Source organism: Ricinus communis, chromosome 7 (assembly GCF_019578655.1).
Source record: "Ricinus communis isolate WT05 ecotype wild-type chromosome 7, ASM1957865v1, whole genome shotgun sequence".
Lineage (NCBI taxonomy): Eukaryota > Viridiplantae > Streptophyta > Magnoliopsida > Malpighiales > Euphorbiaceae > Ricinus > Ricinus communis.
Window position 1 is genome coordinate 5,441,438 of NC_063262.1, and position 17,636 is coordinate 5,459,073.

The window sequence follows — 17,636 nt, forward strand, 5'->3', positions numbered from 1 at the left end:
TAAGATTGTTCCTCATCTTCTCCATCAATTTCTTCCGCTTTCTTTTCTACTTATGCAATGTTTCATAGCTTTACCTCTTACAATGATGCTCACAATCACTTACCGAGGTCAGATTTTCAATTTATTCAGGAAAAATCAAGATCCTTGGTGGTAAAGACCTATTCCATCTTCATTTTCTTAAGAAAGTGATGGAAAATAAACTTGATCGTGTAATTTTTCTTTTCTCCTTTCTATTTCACAAATTCAGAACATGATTCCTCTCAACCTGCTAGCATTTCTTATGATGTACTTCTTGGTGGATTAGTTGCTTCAGGATCTGATCAAGAATACTGCTTAAGCAGATATCGGTTTGTCTTATACTGAAAACCTTAGCCTAAAGTGCCTTCTGCATGCGTCATTTCCAAACTACACAGTTATGAAAATCTTCATAAGGTGTATGAACCTTATACAGAATTCTATAACAGGACAGTTGAAGTGCTTGATTCCATGAGTACCTCTAGTATTGCAATGTTATTACATAGTCTGGAGTGCCGAAGCAGGCTTGGGGAATAGGACATTGACCATGGCTTCGGCATTTCTCTATGCAAACTAATATAAAGTTTTGCTTGTCGAACATAATCCTAACATAGCTGATCTCTTTTGCGTGCCAGTTCCTAATAATTTAGAAGAACATATTCAGAAGAATCAGTGAGGGGCGCAAGTTACTTCAAGAAACATTCTCAAGAACGACATGGCTCATGCATCACATCTTGAAAATATCCTTTGGTCTATTTTATGGATTTTTTGAGAAAATCTTTTATAAGCTTTTCTACTGCGACAGTTACCAAACTCTTCGAGGAAAAGTCCTTTGGTTGATCTTGATGTCAGATGAAGATCATTCCATCTTTATTCCTGATGTCATCTTTCTAGGAAGAGCTAGACAGGATGTGTCCTGACAAAGAATTTGTTCACCACCTGGGCAGGTGTCCTCTTCACCCTTAGGTTTATCAATCTTAGCCAAGTCAGAAACAAGAATTGGTATGCAAATAACATAACAGAAGGCATTGGCTTAAATGAATCTGTTTAAGTTTGAGTAATGTGTTGGTGACTAGCTCAGGCTCATCCTTTGGCTATGTTGCTTAAACCCTTGATTACGGATTTTGCACAGGCCTTAGAATTGGAAGATTCTTTTCATCACTTGTTTTCTCATTATATCCATCTTCAAAATTGAAATATTATGGTTATTATTTTGATTCATTTCCAGCCATCAGGAATACTTAAAGCGATTGGAATTAATCAGAATTGAAGCTCTAAGTCTTCTATATTCGGGGTTAGCTAGGCTGCTCTTGATGGTTGCTTTACTGAATCTCACTTCTGATTCAGATATCAATTGATAAGGAAGTTTGCCCTTTTTTGCCAATGATGCCCTTACCGCAGTTTTAAAGTCTAGCTCCGCTCCATGCTTGTCCTATCCTCCAACCAAAGACTTCAAAATGATACATTAATGTCGTACTTTTTTCAAGGAATAAAGTACAATTTAGCCACTAACGTGTTGGATTCAGTTCAACTATTTTCTACATTTATGGATGTTTTAATCTAAATTCTTACATATTTGGTTCAAATTAATTTTATTTTTTTTATAAAAATAAAAGAATAAGTTAAGCATTCTCTAAAGAGAATGGTTTACCTTACTAGTAGGATAAAGACTAGATAAACATAACGTTTCTTAATTGAAAAAAGGAATAAAGTTTAATTTGCTAGTGACTTTATAACTCCGCTCAATTTAGTATTTTTTTCCTTCAAATTTATGGATTTTTTAGTCAAATCTTTACATATTTAGCTCAAATTAATCCTATTTTCACTTTCTCTTGAAAATAAAAAATAATTTAAACAATTTATAATAATAGTTAAAACTATTTTATAAATCTTTAGATTATCAAATTTGTGTTTTAACTCTAATTCAATGTGTAAAATATGTCGCTGCGAGGAAAAAAGGGATCAACGGAGATGCCAGAGAAAAACCAAATATATTTAATGTGTACAATTATGATTTGCAACCATTTTTGCTGAGGAAAACCAAATACAGAGAACTTCAAACGGAACATACATGATTACAACCAAAATAAGAATTTTTTTTAAAAAAAAGAAACATTAGTAGTTCACAAAAGCACACTGTTTCCTGATTTCACCTTGATTGCCAGTAAGGACACCGATATGCCCCATTTTAACCATGGAATTAGCAAAATCTTGTGCAAAAGTGATTCCATTTGTCAAAGCCTGAAGTTTGACATAAGTACTTGTTTCAATATCGTTAAGAAGAGCTGCATCAGATTGGAAGAGCCCTCTTCTTTTCGCTACAACAGTGTAGTAATCTTCGTCGAATGTTTTGAAGCTTCCAGGATCCATCTCAACAATTGTGTTGGAATTTCCAGGCTTACATTTCTTCTTCAACTGAGCTGCATATAAGGGGTCCAATGAAGGGTCTGTGTCGCCTTTGCCAGTGAAATTGTATAGGCGGTTAGAGATTATAAAGCAATGTCCAATTCCAATGGTATGCCCTCCTGCAAACACAAAGGAGTTAGAAGTTAAAATCTTGTAATGATGCATTGTCAAAAAAAAAATTTGAAGTAGTTAATTTTTTAAATTGAATGGAGTAACCATTAATTTAACTATTAATTTCTTGTATTACGAGGAAGATTATTAACTATTAAGATGGACAAAGTAGAGAACATGTCATTTTCCTAATAATATTATATTAATAGTTACCTGACAAAACCACTAGGTCCTTTACACTTAGGCCCTTCGAGGCAAAATTTTGTTTAAGTTGATTAATATTGGCGAAAGGAGATGGTAACTGATTTAAAGCCTCTGAAGAAATGGACACTCTTCCATCTCTACGTCCGGTAGGAACACTCCAAGATGGCCCTCCAATCTGAAAGGAAAATGGTTTACTAGACATAAGATAGGCATGTAAAAGATGATGCAAGTCCTTATGAATTTTGAGCAAGAAGAACTTGATACCATTAGAACTGAATCTCTAGCTGCCAAGGCCAAAATGTCAGCACAAGAAACTATGCCGGGACACCTCCTTTCAAGTTCAAATTTTATAGCGTCAATCACATTGAAACCTCTTAAGGTTTGATTGGGGATTGCTGCTTTCTCAGCTTGATTTTTCTTTGTAGAATCTAATAACACAGAACCATCGCATCCCTGCAACAATTACTTATAATTAGAACAGCAAGATTTTTAATTAGTCAAATAAAAATCCAATTAGCTTTGATTAAGTGGAACCATAATCATTTCATAAATGAGATATTAGGAGAGTTTGATCCCTAGTCAAAGCCCAGAAAAAAAGAATAGCAAGGACTGGCTATATATTAATCATGTATTTATAAAAGATAATCTTCTCATAACAACATACTCTAACAAAGCAATCATGGAAATGCATTCTTAGTAAAGGAGCAGCAAGAGTTGGATCCCTGGAGATGTACTTGTATGCAATATCATGAACAATGTATTCTGCATTTGGGCATGTCTTCCTATAGAACCCGAGCTGTAACCCTTGTGAATTACTAAGGTCTAAGAATAAAAGGGTGAGAACCAGTTGAGAAAAGACAAGCGAAAGAAGCTTTTGGAATGCCATTATTGTCTAAGAGGAATTAAAGATGCTGAAATTGTTTCATAGGCCTGAAGTATTGAAGTAAGAACCCTGGCATTTATAGTTAAGCTAAGACTTTGACAATGTCATTCATAAACTTTCATTTGGATTAAACAATATGAATTGTTTTAGTTGGCATTTTTTGATAAGGTCAATAAACTGAAAGAGCTGAGTAATTAATGGCGCCCATCTCTGTGCTATACATACCTAATACTTGTATGTGTAGTTGAAAAAAAAAGGTTCCAAATTAAACAAATGAGGCCAACTTGTTTTAAATATTATCCGTCTGGAGGTCAATGCCGAACATAATATTGATGCAATCATAATTGGGCAAGCAATATCAAGTTAGTTTTGTTTCAAATAGATATGATGCATTTAGCAATCAAAACCTATGCGAGTACGATTGGTTTTGATCTACTGAACATAAATGGATACCGGTTGAAAAATTAGAAGAAGGATACAAAAATTCCATGCCGGAGCCTTAACTTCATTACAGTGCAACTATGTTATAATCCTGCATGCACATAATTCTAATTAAGATTCGAATTCAGTATCTCACAGTCCTGAAGAAAACTCAATGTCCATTAAGCTACATACTTGGCTTCCAACTTGTAATTTCATCTCTTTAGACACGATCAATATCTAAATCAAGATTTATTGGTTATTTGTACTGGTGTGTTATGAATGTTCAACGTCCAATTTGGTTATCTTTTGGGTGGCATTATTATTATTATTATTATTATTATTATTATTATATATGCCTTCGGAGCCTTAACTTCTTAGGTTTACTATTCTGAGTTTATTATTTTGCTTTCTGTTCTAACTACCACAGAACTATTGCCAACTATATTTGAAGCTTGTTGTCTTTGAGCGTAAAGAAAGAGCCAAAGTGTTCAAGTGTGTGAAGAGATCATGCGAGAGAGTAATCCAAGTTAATATAAATGGAGGGCACCATATTTCAGACTGGATCAAGAATCTAATTTTATTAATTTGGACAAGGCAATGATTGTCCTACAAAGCCACCAACTTGCCATCATATGAAAGAATCAAATATTTTAATTTTTATCAAACACTTGGTTTATAATTAATTAATATATAAAAAATATAACAGACATCTCTCCTTCCTTGCCTAGGGGGGGGATATAATTAAGGTTTTACCCAAACTAAATGCTTGGTCTTTGAATTGCTACAATCTCTAGTACCAAACAGGATATGCAAGCTGACTTTAAAAAGAAAATTGCTTGTAAAATTCCATGTTGGAGGGGTTTGGTTCCACCAAAAGATAGTTGATTGAATATTATTAGCCTAATAGATTATATGAAAAAGTTTCTTTTTTCTTTTTTGTTTTGATACTTCATTTAAGATATGTAATCTTTTTATTAGAATTTTGCTCCAAGCTGATGTGATTTCCAATTAATGAAAATACTTGGTTTTTCTAAAAAGAAAAACATATAAAATTGTGTAATTAAAGAAGTTTTGAATAATTAAGTGTAATACATGGATGATGGAGAGTAACTAAATTAAATTGTGTAATTAAAGAAGTTTTGAATTTTGCAAGCACATCAACTTTCCTTCAATTATTGAACTGGCTGCTCCAAATTCAACACGTTATCTTTTAGGGTTTTTTTGTTAATAGAATTCCTAGCTGTCACACCTTTAGCTTTGAGGAAGTTGACATTTTCACAATCCTGCGAATGAAGATTGTTCTGGCAACTAAAATCTCAACCAGCACCACTGTGATATTACTAATTCTTAATGATTAATTTGCTATTTAAAATCTTAAATTTATATAGACGTACAAAAAAAAAAAAAAAAGGAGATGGAAACTCTTTGGAAACGAAATTTCCACGAATATGCTTATAAAAAAGAATTTGTATTTTTAATAATTTTGATCAGTTCTTTTGGTTGCCAATTATAATTAGCACTTATAAATTTTGTCATGTTGTTTAAATTATAATTAACTTATAATGACATGAGTGTTACGAAAGAATTATATATTTCCTTTGTACGTGAGTAATGTAGAAATGTAGAATATAATCACCTAAAGGATATATCTGAATTAGCAGGGCAAATGCTGATCTTCAAGCTAAGGTATTTTTTTCTCTGAACAAGATTGATAAAGTGTGGTTCTCTAATGAGTCTTTACAATGTACTGCTTCAATCACTCTTTTAATTAGATGGACTGCTCCTCCAAGCTTTTAGTTAATACTGATGGTTGTTAAAAGAAATCCAGGGCTTACAGAAGGAGGAGGTTTATTAAGAGATCAAAATAGGATTTTATGATTAACATTAGTTTTGCACGGCTATTAAAGTTGAGTTGTGAGCTTTGCTAGAGGGCTTATGCTTGCTACTCAAGGGGCTTTTTCTAATGTGATTATTGAAGTTGATTCGAGGTCCCTAATTTCTTGGCATCCTCTTTGGATTACAGTTAGGGTATTTATGCTAGTTCAGGCTTGCAAAGATCTGATGCAGTGTTAGTGAATTTTCCTGCAAGTGTACAGAGTCATTAAATAATGTAGAATTGTGAGTCTAAATGATCGTTTCACGAAAAATTATCGTATTTAGCACCAAAGCTTATTATAACTTTATACTAACTAAACCAAAAATTGACTTGATTTTGATTCTAAGATTAATTAAATAAAAACTAAATAAATAAATAAATAAATAAGTTCAATAAAGAAATATAATCAAAAATTAAAAACATTCAGAGACAAATTTGCACTACATTAACTCCTTACTAATTCAATTCAATTGATTGGTCTATCTTAACTCACTTGTTTTGAAAAAAATTCACTTTAAACTAGTAAATATACTCTCTCGAGCTATATTTATCATATCTAAATTAATTATTCATCTATTCTGGTGATCAGTTCTATTATTCTAAACCTATTAAAATTTATGGCAAATTAATAAACTTCTCAAGAATCTAAGATTACTTTTGTGGTCTTAATAGTTCTTGTTTAATATTTCCACGAGTTAGTATTAAGCTTTCACTCTCGCTCCATCACTTAATACTTTATATTATTGTAATTATTAAGTATTTATATTTACAACACAATTAATTCAAAAATACTAAATCAAAACAATAGTAAATTAAAAATCAAAGAAACTTTATTAAATTAAATCATAAAGAAATTAAATGGTTCTTACTAAATCCCTAGATAAAAGAAGAGGTAATTAATGTTTGCCCCTGTATTTTTTCATATTATACTATTTATCTCTTAATATTTAAAAAATATTTTTTTATCCTTTTATTTTATAATTTTATACTAAATATCCATTCCATCAGAATTTCTGTTAGTGAATTGTTAATTAGATTTGGTTTTTTTATACTATTTGCCCCCTGATTTTTTGTATAATATATAAATTTTTCTTATATTTTATTTATTGCACTAAAACTTTATTGCATTTTGAAAGTCAATACAATTAAGAAACTAAATTAATAAAAAACATATAATTTGATCATCAAACTTCTTATCAAAGTTACAATCTACTGTAACAAAATTAATAATAAGAATAATATCTATTTTATTTTAACAATTTAAAGTTAAATTATATGAATTCTTAATATTTTTAATTAATATAAGTACTTTTAAGATATTTAAATTTTACTAGAATTTAATTATGCTAAAAATTAGAGTAATTAAATAATACTAGTTAGTTATTTTGTACGGACACTAAAATTTATTTTTTCATGAAAAAATAGACAATGGAGATTTAGTATAATAAATAAACTATAAGAGGCAATTTATATATTAAATTAAAAATTATGGGGCAAAAAGTATAAAATCTAATCTAATTAATGGTTGTTTAACAGAAATTATGACGGAAATGATTTTTAGTATAAAATTATAAAGTAAAAAGATGAAAAATATTTTTAAAATATTAGAAGATAATTAGTATAATATGAAAAAACACACAGGACAAATAGTAATTACCCTGGAAAAAAAACTAGCCACTCATATTGAGATTAAACAATCTACAAGAATTTAACAACATAATAAAAATAAAAAACAAACAAAAATAAGAATGAAAAACTGAAAATTTTAAAGGATGTCTCCAACTCTTGATCTCTAAAGAAAATCCTTGAGTCCTTGCTTGTAAATTTCTTCTCAGAGTTGTTTTTCTCTGAATTTTTAAAATATTTTTAAGTGCCAAAGATTCTCTCCAAAATTCTAAAACGGGCTCTTTTATATAGAAGATAAATCCATATATAAATAGAAAATAAGAGCATAAAGTTTACAATAATTTAGAGTTTTCGCGGCACGTTCATGACGCCTATCGCGGCCGTAATAGAAAGGTGAGGAGGGTCAAGTGTTACGGGCATGACATAGCTCATGGGTGTGACAGACGTCAGCGGCCATGTCTCGTCTATTTTGTTCCTTCTTCTAGCAAATTGCTTAGAGCTCTGAACTTCTAACCTTGCTTCCAGCTGAGTCCAAAATCTATCGGATTCATAAAAAATAAAACAAACAAATCTAAATATATAAAGCTACTCAATAATCATGTAATTATACATAAGATTTCAACAATTTAACTCCAAAAGAATTATATTCTATGCATAAATCGGCTTCATCATGCAGGAATCATCAAGTGTAAGAATTTAGTATATTTTTCGTGAAGGAAATAGGCTGCAAATGGACTGTCTAAGCTTCAAAGATTGACCGTGGTGTTGTTGATCCTCGAGTTCCTTTTATGGGACTGGTTCCTTTTCTATACAATGACATAATAAATATTGCTTGGCCTCGTCAAGTGCTTAGTTAATGGTTGCTTTGAGTTTTTTTTCTCTATTTTTTTATCCAAATGAAATGTCTGAATGATAATTATCTGCAATAATAATACATACAACAATATAATAATTTATATGGAAAATCTTTTTCAATTTAAAGGAATAATCGTGAGTCAAGGTCCGATAACATCTTTATAATAAATAGTAGAAATATGAAAAGGATTTTCCCTAATAGTATAACAAACATATGTTCTTGTGGGTGAATTTAAATGAATTTTTCTTGAACTTTAACTTGTAATTTCTAACACCAAGTATTGATCAAAACTTCATCAAATCTTAAATTGGTAAAAATAAAATTTTACCATCATTATTATTTATTGCTTCTTTCATGCTAGAATTGGACATCTTTATTTTTATCAACTCTAATTATCAGTAGTATTTTATTTTTCTTGAAGGACAATAGTACTTTAACTGAAAATTAGACAGTGAATTTTTGGGTATAAATAGTGAAGTTTGAGATTTATTAAAGGACAAGTGTAATTTAGATTAGAAAATTTTCATTTATTTAATTTTTTATTTTGAACAATAAAGTTCTAGTGTCGGTTGATTCTATTTCGCTACTTTTATGGTATTATTTTAGATTAACTAATCTGAAATATATTATATTTATTTTGATAACAACTCAGCTTTTTCATTCACTTATTATAGAATTTCTAACATTTTTTTAATTCAAAAGTAAATAGCTTTTGAGCTCTAAAGAATCCTTTACTTCATTTCTTTTACAAAAAGGGTTCAAGATATTGAAGAATGGCTCTTAATTTATATAGTTAATAATTTAGGTTTGTGATAAGTTGCGACAAGTCAAAATTTAAGGACTGTGTGAAACACTTTACACCCGAGTAGATTAACTATAAGGAAGTTGGGTTGTGATAAACATGCAGACTAATCAGGATCATTAAAAGCAATTAAATCAATCAACAATTTCCAACAAAATATGTACACTTTTTAAATTATTTGGTAAATTTGAACAAAAGGTTTGAAGAGATATACTTCTATAATTAATATCTAATACAGAAGATTATGAACAAGGCAAAAGCATGTAGATCCAATGTAGTTACTACATGGGTACACACAAAAAAATTTATGTCTGTTTCTCAGAAATAAATAGACCCTAATCAAATTTCTCTCTTTTTCTATGTCAAAATTTGCCCAAAAGAAAATTTTAAAAAGATTAGGCAGCCTACCCCAAGAAAGAATCAGGCCAGGTGAACACAAAATGATGAGTAGATCCATCGTCCAGTGGATTAAAGAAGAGGTAAATATGAGATCCATCATGAACTCCGCAATCAACTAGAGATGTTGCATCTCCAATTTCATCAATCAGACTGCTTCGACTGTTATCTAGAAACAAGATCAAACGGTCATGAGGTAGCTTTTGCTGGGCACCAATCTCTCGTTTGAGATCAGCAATCGTTGCATCATTTCCTACTTGAATGTAGAACAGGGTTCCTGTCAATATCTCTACTACCACCTTCATTGTACAGCAGAAGATATTGTTCATTTCTCGGTCTCATTCCAGAGATTAAAATGGAAGGGATGTGGAGATCTTTATGTGGGCAATGATCATGTAAAATTTGTAAGGTGTTTGCTTCTGCTGTATTCTCGCTAATTAGTTTGTTATGACATGCATTTGCTATGAGTAATTTAGTATGAATGTTGTACACATGCCCATGATCCGAAACTTGTGTTGTGCTATGACAAGAAATTGATGCATGTAATTAGTACTCACACATCCTTCTAGAATTTACCTAGACTAGAATTATAGGTATATTAACTTGATTTTTTTCTATAAATAACAAGAAACTCAATTAAATATTTGAGTTTTCTCTCATTCTCTCCTATAAAAAAAAAAAAAAAAAAAGGACTTTAGAGTTTGTATGGATAAATAAGTATCTCTAAACTTGAGTCAGAATTTAGATTAAAATTGAATGATAATCTTAAATTTAGACATTTATTTTGATAGATTTTAATCAAATATAACCATTTTAATAAAGTTAAAAAATATAGGAGCATGATGAATGTAAATTGAAATAAATTTCAAAAAATAATGTAGAATTACGTTGGCAATCAAGCCTTTTAAGGCAATTTATATACGATTAGAGACATTCAGACGTTAAATATTAGATACTTTATGTTGTGTTTAATTTGCCTTATTATTATTCTGTCAGGTTTTATTTGTTTACTAAGCATATATAATATGGAAGAGCAATTAGCTGTATGCTACAGAATGGAATGAGACTTGTCTTTCAACAGACTGCTGAAGATGTTTTAGTCAATCAAATTACACAATCCTGCATAGTTTGTTACATTTTACTCTCTGCAGTGACTGGTGTCCAGCAAAATCACTGAATCACTAAAATGTTGAATTCTATAATCAATTAAACTATCATTTCTATCTCCCATTTGCACTTGTTTGATTCACCTTCCATGATCAATTAAACCATCATTTCTATCTCCCATTTGCTTTTGTTGGATTCAGACATGTATTATTTATAATGATTCCTGTGAGAATTTCAGATCATGCCATCCAAGAATAGCATGTGAGAGAATGCCTTATCTCTTTCAACTATATCAGAATGATTAAGTAAACAGCATACATACACCTATCAGAAATAAGTGTCAATTTGGAAAGCAACATTCCATCTGGAACCGTAACCAATAAGTGATATATTCCAACCTCTCAAATGCAATGTCGGACTGAACACTACCAGCACCGATGATCCTGGAACTGATCTCCAGATAAAATAAAGGGGGGGAATATGGATAAATGAAGAGTCAGGTCGAACAAAACAGAAGACCTATGTTGAAGTAATCAATGTGCTAAACATAGCAGTTTAGGGAAGGAAAAGCAAAGGCATATACAAGATTAGATAAATGCCAATCTTGCTATCGGTATATGAAGCTATCAATGATTAGTGCTCTCTAAAATAAAGAGTTTCCAAGCAGCCGGCTAAATTGAATACTTGTACAAAGGAATAGCACGTGTTAGATTTTAGAACTTCACAAACATTTCCTGTTGTGAGTAAATATTTACTTCTGGATTGCATCATGATATATCATCATGTAAGTAAACTACTGTAAGTTGACAGTTTCAGTATTTGAAAGGCTCTCTCTTTCAAACAAATCAATTTAACTTGGCAAGTCAATGAATTGTAGGATCGAAAGAAAGTAATGAATGCAATTTGACAGAAAGTAATGAAGCAGACAGTCCATTCTTCAAAACCATAAAACTGTACAAAGAATGTAGGTAACTAAATAATATAAACTATTGTGCAAATACAGAGATTATTGCTAGTTGACTAACTTTTATGTTCTATAACTAAAGCTAATGTAATGTTAACAAATTTTGTATTTATGAATAAATAATGAGGCCGAGGTAAAACAAAGCACCAGCATCCAAGACATACAAGTGAGCTCTTTGAGCATCCAATTACAAGTCCGTTCAGGCTCTGATTTAGAGTTAAGAAAAGCTCTACAGGGTTCAATCTCCAGCCAACTAAATACTCAACGAACCATCATTTCCAAAATCAAACTGGTGCTGTTAAACCCTGATTTTTCATCATGCAATAATACTTTGTGGGTGCAATAGCACCAGCCTTTGTGCACAGATCCACTATTGCTGGTGCGTGTCCATAAAAGTTCCGCCCTTCATTTAAAAGAACAGGAGGATCTTGAGGCCGTCGCCGCCAGACAATCTTTGGGGGCACCAAATCATCCACCCTTGCCCTCTCCCAGAAGTGTGATCCACGCCAACTCTCATACTTAAATATCCCACAATGGCGAGCCTTATGTCCAGATGGTCCAACATGAATCTCTGAACAGTACTTACAAACTTTTGCCTGATAAACTAACAACAATCTTTGTACGCCTGATCTAAGTGTCTCCCATGCCCTCAAAGTTCCATTTGCGACAAACTGGAGATCCTCAGCTGATAAAGACTCAGCTTTATCAACACCATTAATAACATTATCTGAACTCCTTAAACCATAGTACAAATTCTCATCAGTGACATAAGCCCCCGCCTGCCTACATAGCTCCACTATTGCAGGAACACGATCAAAATCGAATCTTTGGTCATGTTTAATAACCTTTTGGAACGTACTGTTAAGGCGAAATGTTTCAACTGGAACTAGTATATCATTTAAACCACCACCAATCCATTCATGAACCCGATTCTTAGCACCACGCCTATACCCCCAACAAGTCTGAATTAAATGTCCTCTCTCACCAATATGAACCTCAGGACAGAACCTGCAAAATCAATTATTTAAAAAGAAAATAAAAATAGATACTTTCTTATACTAACAGCATGACATCTTTTTCTCCATTTCACAATTTAGAATTCAATTTGGGGCCAATTCTGGCTACACTTAATACATATCAAACACCAAGAAAAAAAATAAATAAATAAATCAGCAACTTACTTGCAAGCAACTACAGGAATCACTTGAATAAGAGTGGATACACCTTGAATAAGAAGCATTCTAGCTTGAAGGACCTCATGAGCAACAGGAACCAAGTCTCTTACAGGATAGTCCTTAGCTCTATTTTCTATTCTCTTCAATATCATAGGTCTCAGCTTTTTCCAGTCTACTTGGGAGCTATAAAATCTGAAATGGGTAATGTGATTACCGTAAAATCTCGCAAAATCTTGCCATATTTTCTTCCTTGAAGCCATTTACAATCTGCCCATTGAGACATTAGATCAAAAACTTGGTGAGCAGAAGAATAACAAATATAAAATGATCAGAGTCCTGCGGAAACTTACTGGTAAGTAGAGATGATGAAAAATAATTGTCTGTATAAAATCGAAATTGGAATATCCAAATATACAAATCGAATTAAAGATATAGGCAGCTCTCTAGGCGTGGATCTGTCGTGTGGCGGTGGCGCGTTGGAGACACGCGTGCATGTTCGTCATAGCTAATGACTTTGAGGCTTTCTCTGGGTTGGCTAGGGATATCCGACTATTACCTGCTATTCTTTTTTATTTCCACCGGGCCTCAAAGGCCCAATCCCCAAACAATAGTCTCTCCAATAGACTCAATCTACTGTCCAAAAACAAATCTACCAAATTATTAATAAATAAAACTAATTAAATATTATAATATAATATTTATTAATTGTTATATTTACATTCCTTACTAACCAACTAATATAAATACAATTACTAATAGATTACTTATTTTGTGGTCTTTCCTTCACACTTTTTTTTTTTTGGGTGGACTCCTTCAAACTTTTTTTAATATTCTCTTTTTCTATTTCTTTTTTTTTCTTAAGTTGAACCTATGTTTAGTTTATTTTAGGTTTATTTTATTTATTTTTAATTTTTATTTATTTTATTAAATAGAGTTGAAAAGTTGCAGGCATTTGATAGAATTATACCAACTACTTAGTTGATATAATTTAGATTTTCATTTCATTTTCCGTTGATAAACCAATATTAATACCGATATATTTCTTAAATAAAAGAAGTTATATGATACATTATATTAAAAAGATATATCATAATATATATAAAAATATGAAAGAAAGGAGATGGATATATTTATTAAAAAAGCCTTATAACTAGTGTAGTTAAAATTAGTTGATTTAGCCTTTTATTAATTTAATATAATTTAATAGAAAAAATAATAAACAGAAATAGTGTAGGAATAAATTTATATAGAAATAGAACCCTAAAAGATTTTAAATAATAATAAAAAAAACTGTAAAGTTTGAGCTTGCATGAATTACATACCCTGAACAAGTCCAACTTAGCCTCTAGTTATTGATCAAGTCCAACCTCGCCTCAGTTATTGAATCAGTAATTCATATATGTTCAGACTTTATAAATTATATTAGAGCAACATATATCAATTTATGTTAATATAAAATCACGAATTAATATAAAAATATTAATATGAAATCACAAATCAATTATAAAATAACACGTAGAGAAAAATAGTATAATATATTTCACTAAAAAGTGAACAACATGTTGGTGTGAGGAAACAAACTTTATCTAGTTTTACTATATTAAAAATTAATTTTGGTGGATTATGGATTTCAAATTTTATTCTATTGAAAATTAATCCCATAAAAGAGTAAAGAAAGACCTCAAAACTCTCTGAAACTTTACTAATTTAAAATAGATTCTTTCAGCATCAAATGAATGAGAAAGAGTTTTCATTAATTATTCATAAAGTTCCGATAATATAAACAGCATATTTGATTAAGCTTGGAAAATAGCAAGTCATGAGAATACAAATAAAAAATCAATAACAAATTTTCAATGTTGACATAATTCTAACAAGTTCTTCCTCATATTGTCTCGGTTATACTTGGATTTTCCGGATATATATTATATTTCATCATATTAGTTTCTACTATTAAAACTCAATTATATTAGCATAATGTCTCCTCCAGTTTCTATTGTATTTAACAATATATTATATGGAAGTAAATTGAACTGGTAATTATTCAATTCTGGAGGAAGTTCAGCCTCATATTCATGCTAAAAAAGAGAAAAAAAAAAAAAAAAAAGAAGAAGAAGCTATTAGGTCATAACCTGGTTGATAGATTCTCTTGTGTTTGTAGAATTAGATATCCAAGGATCTTGACAAGGGATAAAACAGAATGAAGTTGGTGTCCAATCTGAATCTTGAGCTTAAGGAAATGCATAAATAGAACTAGAATGAAGAGGCTATCAATTTTCAATGTTGTTTGATGAGAAAAGACATGGGTGAGTCCTTAATTCTTTTTTTATTGTTAGCACCCAATTACTTCTTCCTAGACCGCATTATTCAGGAATTAATTATCGGAGTGGGTTTTAAAAAATCAAACTCTAGTCAATCAGAAATAGAAGTATTCTCGTCAACTGCAAGCGCTTAATATTTACATGCAATAAAATGCATATTAGCTTAGGACTATTTAGTAACAAAACAATAAATCAAAATAATAAACCCCTATTATAGATTTGAAAAAAAAAAAAACCATTTTGGAATAAAATATAGAATTTAAAAACAAAATCTCTTTTAATTTTTAATATTTGAAATTGATAAATTAGATATGGATAGATTGTAATTTGTAAATTATCTTTTCTTTATCAATTTACAGTTCTTGTTATCTTTGTTTCTGTTCTCCTTAATGAACAAAGGGTTGGACCATCTAAAATGATAATTTTTCTATTTTATATCGTTTTTGTTACTCATATTTTATTATCACAACAGAATATTTTTCCAAAATTCTTTTAAAAATATATACATCAAATTATTAAAATGAGCGATACATATTTACTTTTTTATTTTTAAGTAATACATTTTTATTAATATAAATGATTAAAATATGTAAATTTTTCCTATTTAAATATAAAACACTTAAAATATATATCACTCACTGTTCATTGTAATGGATACTAATAAAAGAAAGCCTCTAATTATTGGTTGGCTCAAATCAAAGCCCCATGCTAACCTTGAGAGATTTTATCGCAGTAGATTATCGATGAACAACTCAATATAATGCTAAGCTCCAAAAGCAGATTTTTTACCCAAGTTGTTTCATCGAGAGCACTTGCAACAGCATGATACTCGGCCTCAGTAGATGATCGGGCTATTATAGTTTGCTTCTTCGGGGACCAACTGATTGGATTGTTGCCAAGAAATTGAAGATAACCTGTAGTGGATATGCGATCATTAACATCACCTGCCCAATCCGCATCAGAAAACATAACAAGATTCAAGTTGTCGATTTTTCTTAAATGAAGGCCATAGTTGACAGTCCCTCTGAGATACCGAAGTACTCGTTTAACAGCTTTCCAATGTTGTTATGATGGAGCATGCATAAACTGAGAAAGTTTATTGACAGCGTATGATATATCTGGTCTCGTGAAATTGAGATATTGAAGTCCAAGGACTTGCCTGTACTTGGTAGCATTGGCAGGAGGTGAACCATCAGAAACACGAAATATTTCAGTTAAGCTTATTGGCGTTTTGGCTGGATTACAGTTTTCCATATTTTCAGCATGAAGGACATCTGTAATGTAGCGTGTTTGAGACAAGAATAGGGAGCCCAAATGACGAAAGACTTCAACACCAAGGAAATAATGAATATCACCTAGATCCTTAATTGAAAATCGAGTTGCAAGAGATAAGATAACCTTTTGAACGACCATGGTATTGCTTCTAGTGACAATGATGTCATCCACATAAATCAAGATATAAATAGCAAAATCAGAAGCTTGCTTAATGAACAGAGAACTATCTGACTCAGACTTGACAAATCCCATGGTGAGAAGATGAGCTTTGAGTTCATTGTACCAAGCACGAGAGGCTTGTTTGAGACCGTAAATAGCCTTCTTCGGTCGACAAATATGTGTCAGATATAAAGGATTCTCAAAGCCTGGGGGTTGATGCATATACACTTCCTCTTCAAGGTGACCGTGAAGAAACACATTGTTCACATCTAGCTATTTGATGGGCCAATTATTATGAATAGCAAGACTTGGAACCACCCTAATTGTTGTGGGTTTAACAACAGGGCTGAATGTGGAGTGATAATCTACCTCAAGCCTTTGAGTGAAGCCTTTTGCCACAAGTTGAGCTTTGTAACGGTCGATTGTTCCATCCAGCTTCCTTTTAATCATGTACAACCACTTGCAAGCAACAATATTAGTAGATGAATCAGGTGGTACAAGTACCCACATTTGGTTTTTCAATAATGCATCATTTTCTATTTTCATTGCTTCTTTCCACTGTGGGTGTTTGTTGGCTTGATGAAAGGTTTATAGAGTGATATCAGTTTCTACTTAAGCAAGGTAATCAAAGATAACTTTTGGTGTATGGATATTATTTTGAGAACGAGTGACCATGCGAGGGGCTGGTAGATTAGAAGTTGGGTTGTTCGATTGATCGATGTCAAGGATGCAATCCATGATGAATGTAGCCGATGGTGGTGCACAAGCGAAATTTTCTGGAGTTGAATAAATGGTTGGACTTGTTGTGGTAAGGGATGGTAAATGTAAGGGTAAAGGATTGTAATGTTGCAAGGTAGAAGTAGATACAAGGATTGAAGATGGCAAATCAGTTGATGGTATAGGTACTGGCGGTGATTCTGTGGAGGGTGGTCATCGGATCTTTTATGAACTGATGTTAGACAAGTCATCCCATACTAGATTTTCAGCAATGGTTCGAATTTGATGAAGATATTCAGCAATACTCTTGTCTTCCTTGT

At 31.5% G+C, this 17,636-nt stretch overlaps 3 protein-coding genes across 3 annotated transcripts; all 3 read right to left on the reverse strand.

Annotated features, from left to right (window-relative positions):
• Nucleotides 1-1,987: 1,987 nt before the first annotated feature.
• Nucleotides 1,988-3,667, reverse strand: LOC8270262 (peroxidase 27). The gene is made up of 4 exons (XM_002527193.3): nt 3,401-3,667; nt 3,001-3,189; nt 2,746-2,911; nt 1,988-2,540 (listed from the first exon to the last, which is right to left on the reverse strand). The coding sequence occupies exons 1-4, from the start codon at nt 3,620-3,622 to the stop codon at nt 2,131-2,133; spliced, it is 987 nt and encodes a 328-aa protein (XP_002527239.1). The 5' UTR covers nt 3,623-3,667; the 3' UTR covers nt 1,988-2,130.
• A 4,143-nt stretch (nt 3,668-7,810) lies between these two features.
• Nucleotides 7,811-10,065, reverse strand: LOC8270263. The gene is made up of 2 exons (XM_002527194.3): nt 9,611-10,065; nt 7,811-8,082 (listed from the first exon to the last, which is right to left on the reverse strand). Exons 1-2 carry the CDS (start codon nt 9,925-9,927, stop codon nt 7,887-7,889), a joined length of 513 nt encoding a protein of 170 aa, XP_002527240.1. The 5' UTR covers nt 9,928-10,065; the 3' UTR covers nt 7,811-7,886.
• Nucleotides 10,066-11,607: 1,542 nt separating this feature from the next.
• On the reverse strand, nt 11,608-13,931 carry LOC8270264 (APO protein 4, mitochondrial). The gene is made up of 3 exons (XM_002527195.3): nt 13,195-13,931; nt 12,851-13,111; nt 11,608-12,677 (listed from the first exon to the last, which is right to left on the reverse strand). The coding sequence occupies exons 2-3, from the start codon at nt 13,102-13,104 to the stop codon at nt 11,954-11,956; spliced, it is 978 nt and encodes a 325-aa protein (XP_002527241.1). The 5' UTR covers nt 13,105-13,111; nt 13,195-13,931; the 3' UTR covers nt 11,608-11,953.
• Nucleotides 13,932-17,636: the final 3,705 nt, after the last annotated feature.

Bases quoted from the DNA above. Each gene is read 5' to 3' on its own strand.
- LOC8270262 (XM_002527193.3), bottom strand. From the start codon at position 3,622: ATGGCATTCCAAAAGCTTCTTTCGCTTGTCTTTTCTCAACTGGTTCTC. The intron at 3,190-3,400 runs GTATGTTGTTAT...TAATTGTTGCAG, and splicing joins TCCATGATTGCTTTGTTAGA to GGATGCGATGGTTCTGTGTT. The intron at 2,912-3,000 runs GTATCAAGTTCT...TTTTCCTTTCAG, and splicing joins CTAGAGATTCAGTTCTAATG to ATTGGAGGGCCATCTTGGAG.
- LOC8270263 (XM_002527194.3), bottom strand. From the start codon at position 9,927: ATGAACAATATCTTCTGCTGTACAATGAAGGTGGTAGTAGAGATATTG. The intron at 8,083-9,610 runs GTAGGCTGCCTA...TGAATCCGATAG, and splicing joins TGGCCTGATTCTTTCTTGGG to ATTTTGGACTCAGCTGGAAG.
- LOC8270264 (XM_002527195.3), bottom strand. From the start codon at position 13,104: ATGGCTTCAAGGAAGAAAATATGGCAAGATTTTGCGAGATTTTACGGT. The intron at 12,678-12,850 runs GTAAGTTGCTGA...TTGATTTTGCAG, and splicing joins ATTCCTGTAGTTGCTTGCAA to GTTCTGTCCTGAGGTTCATA.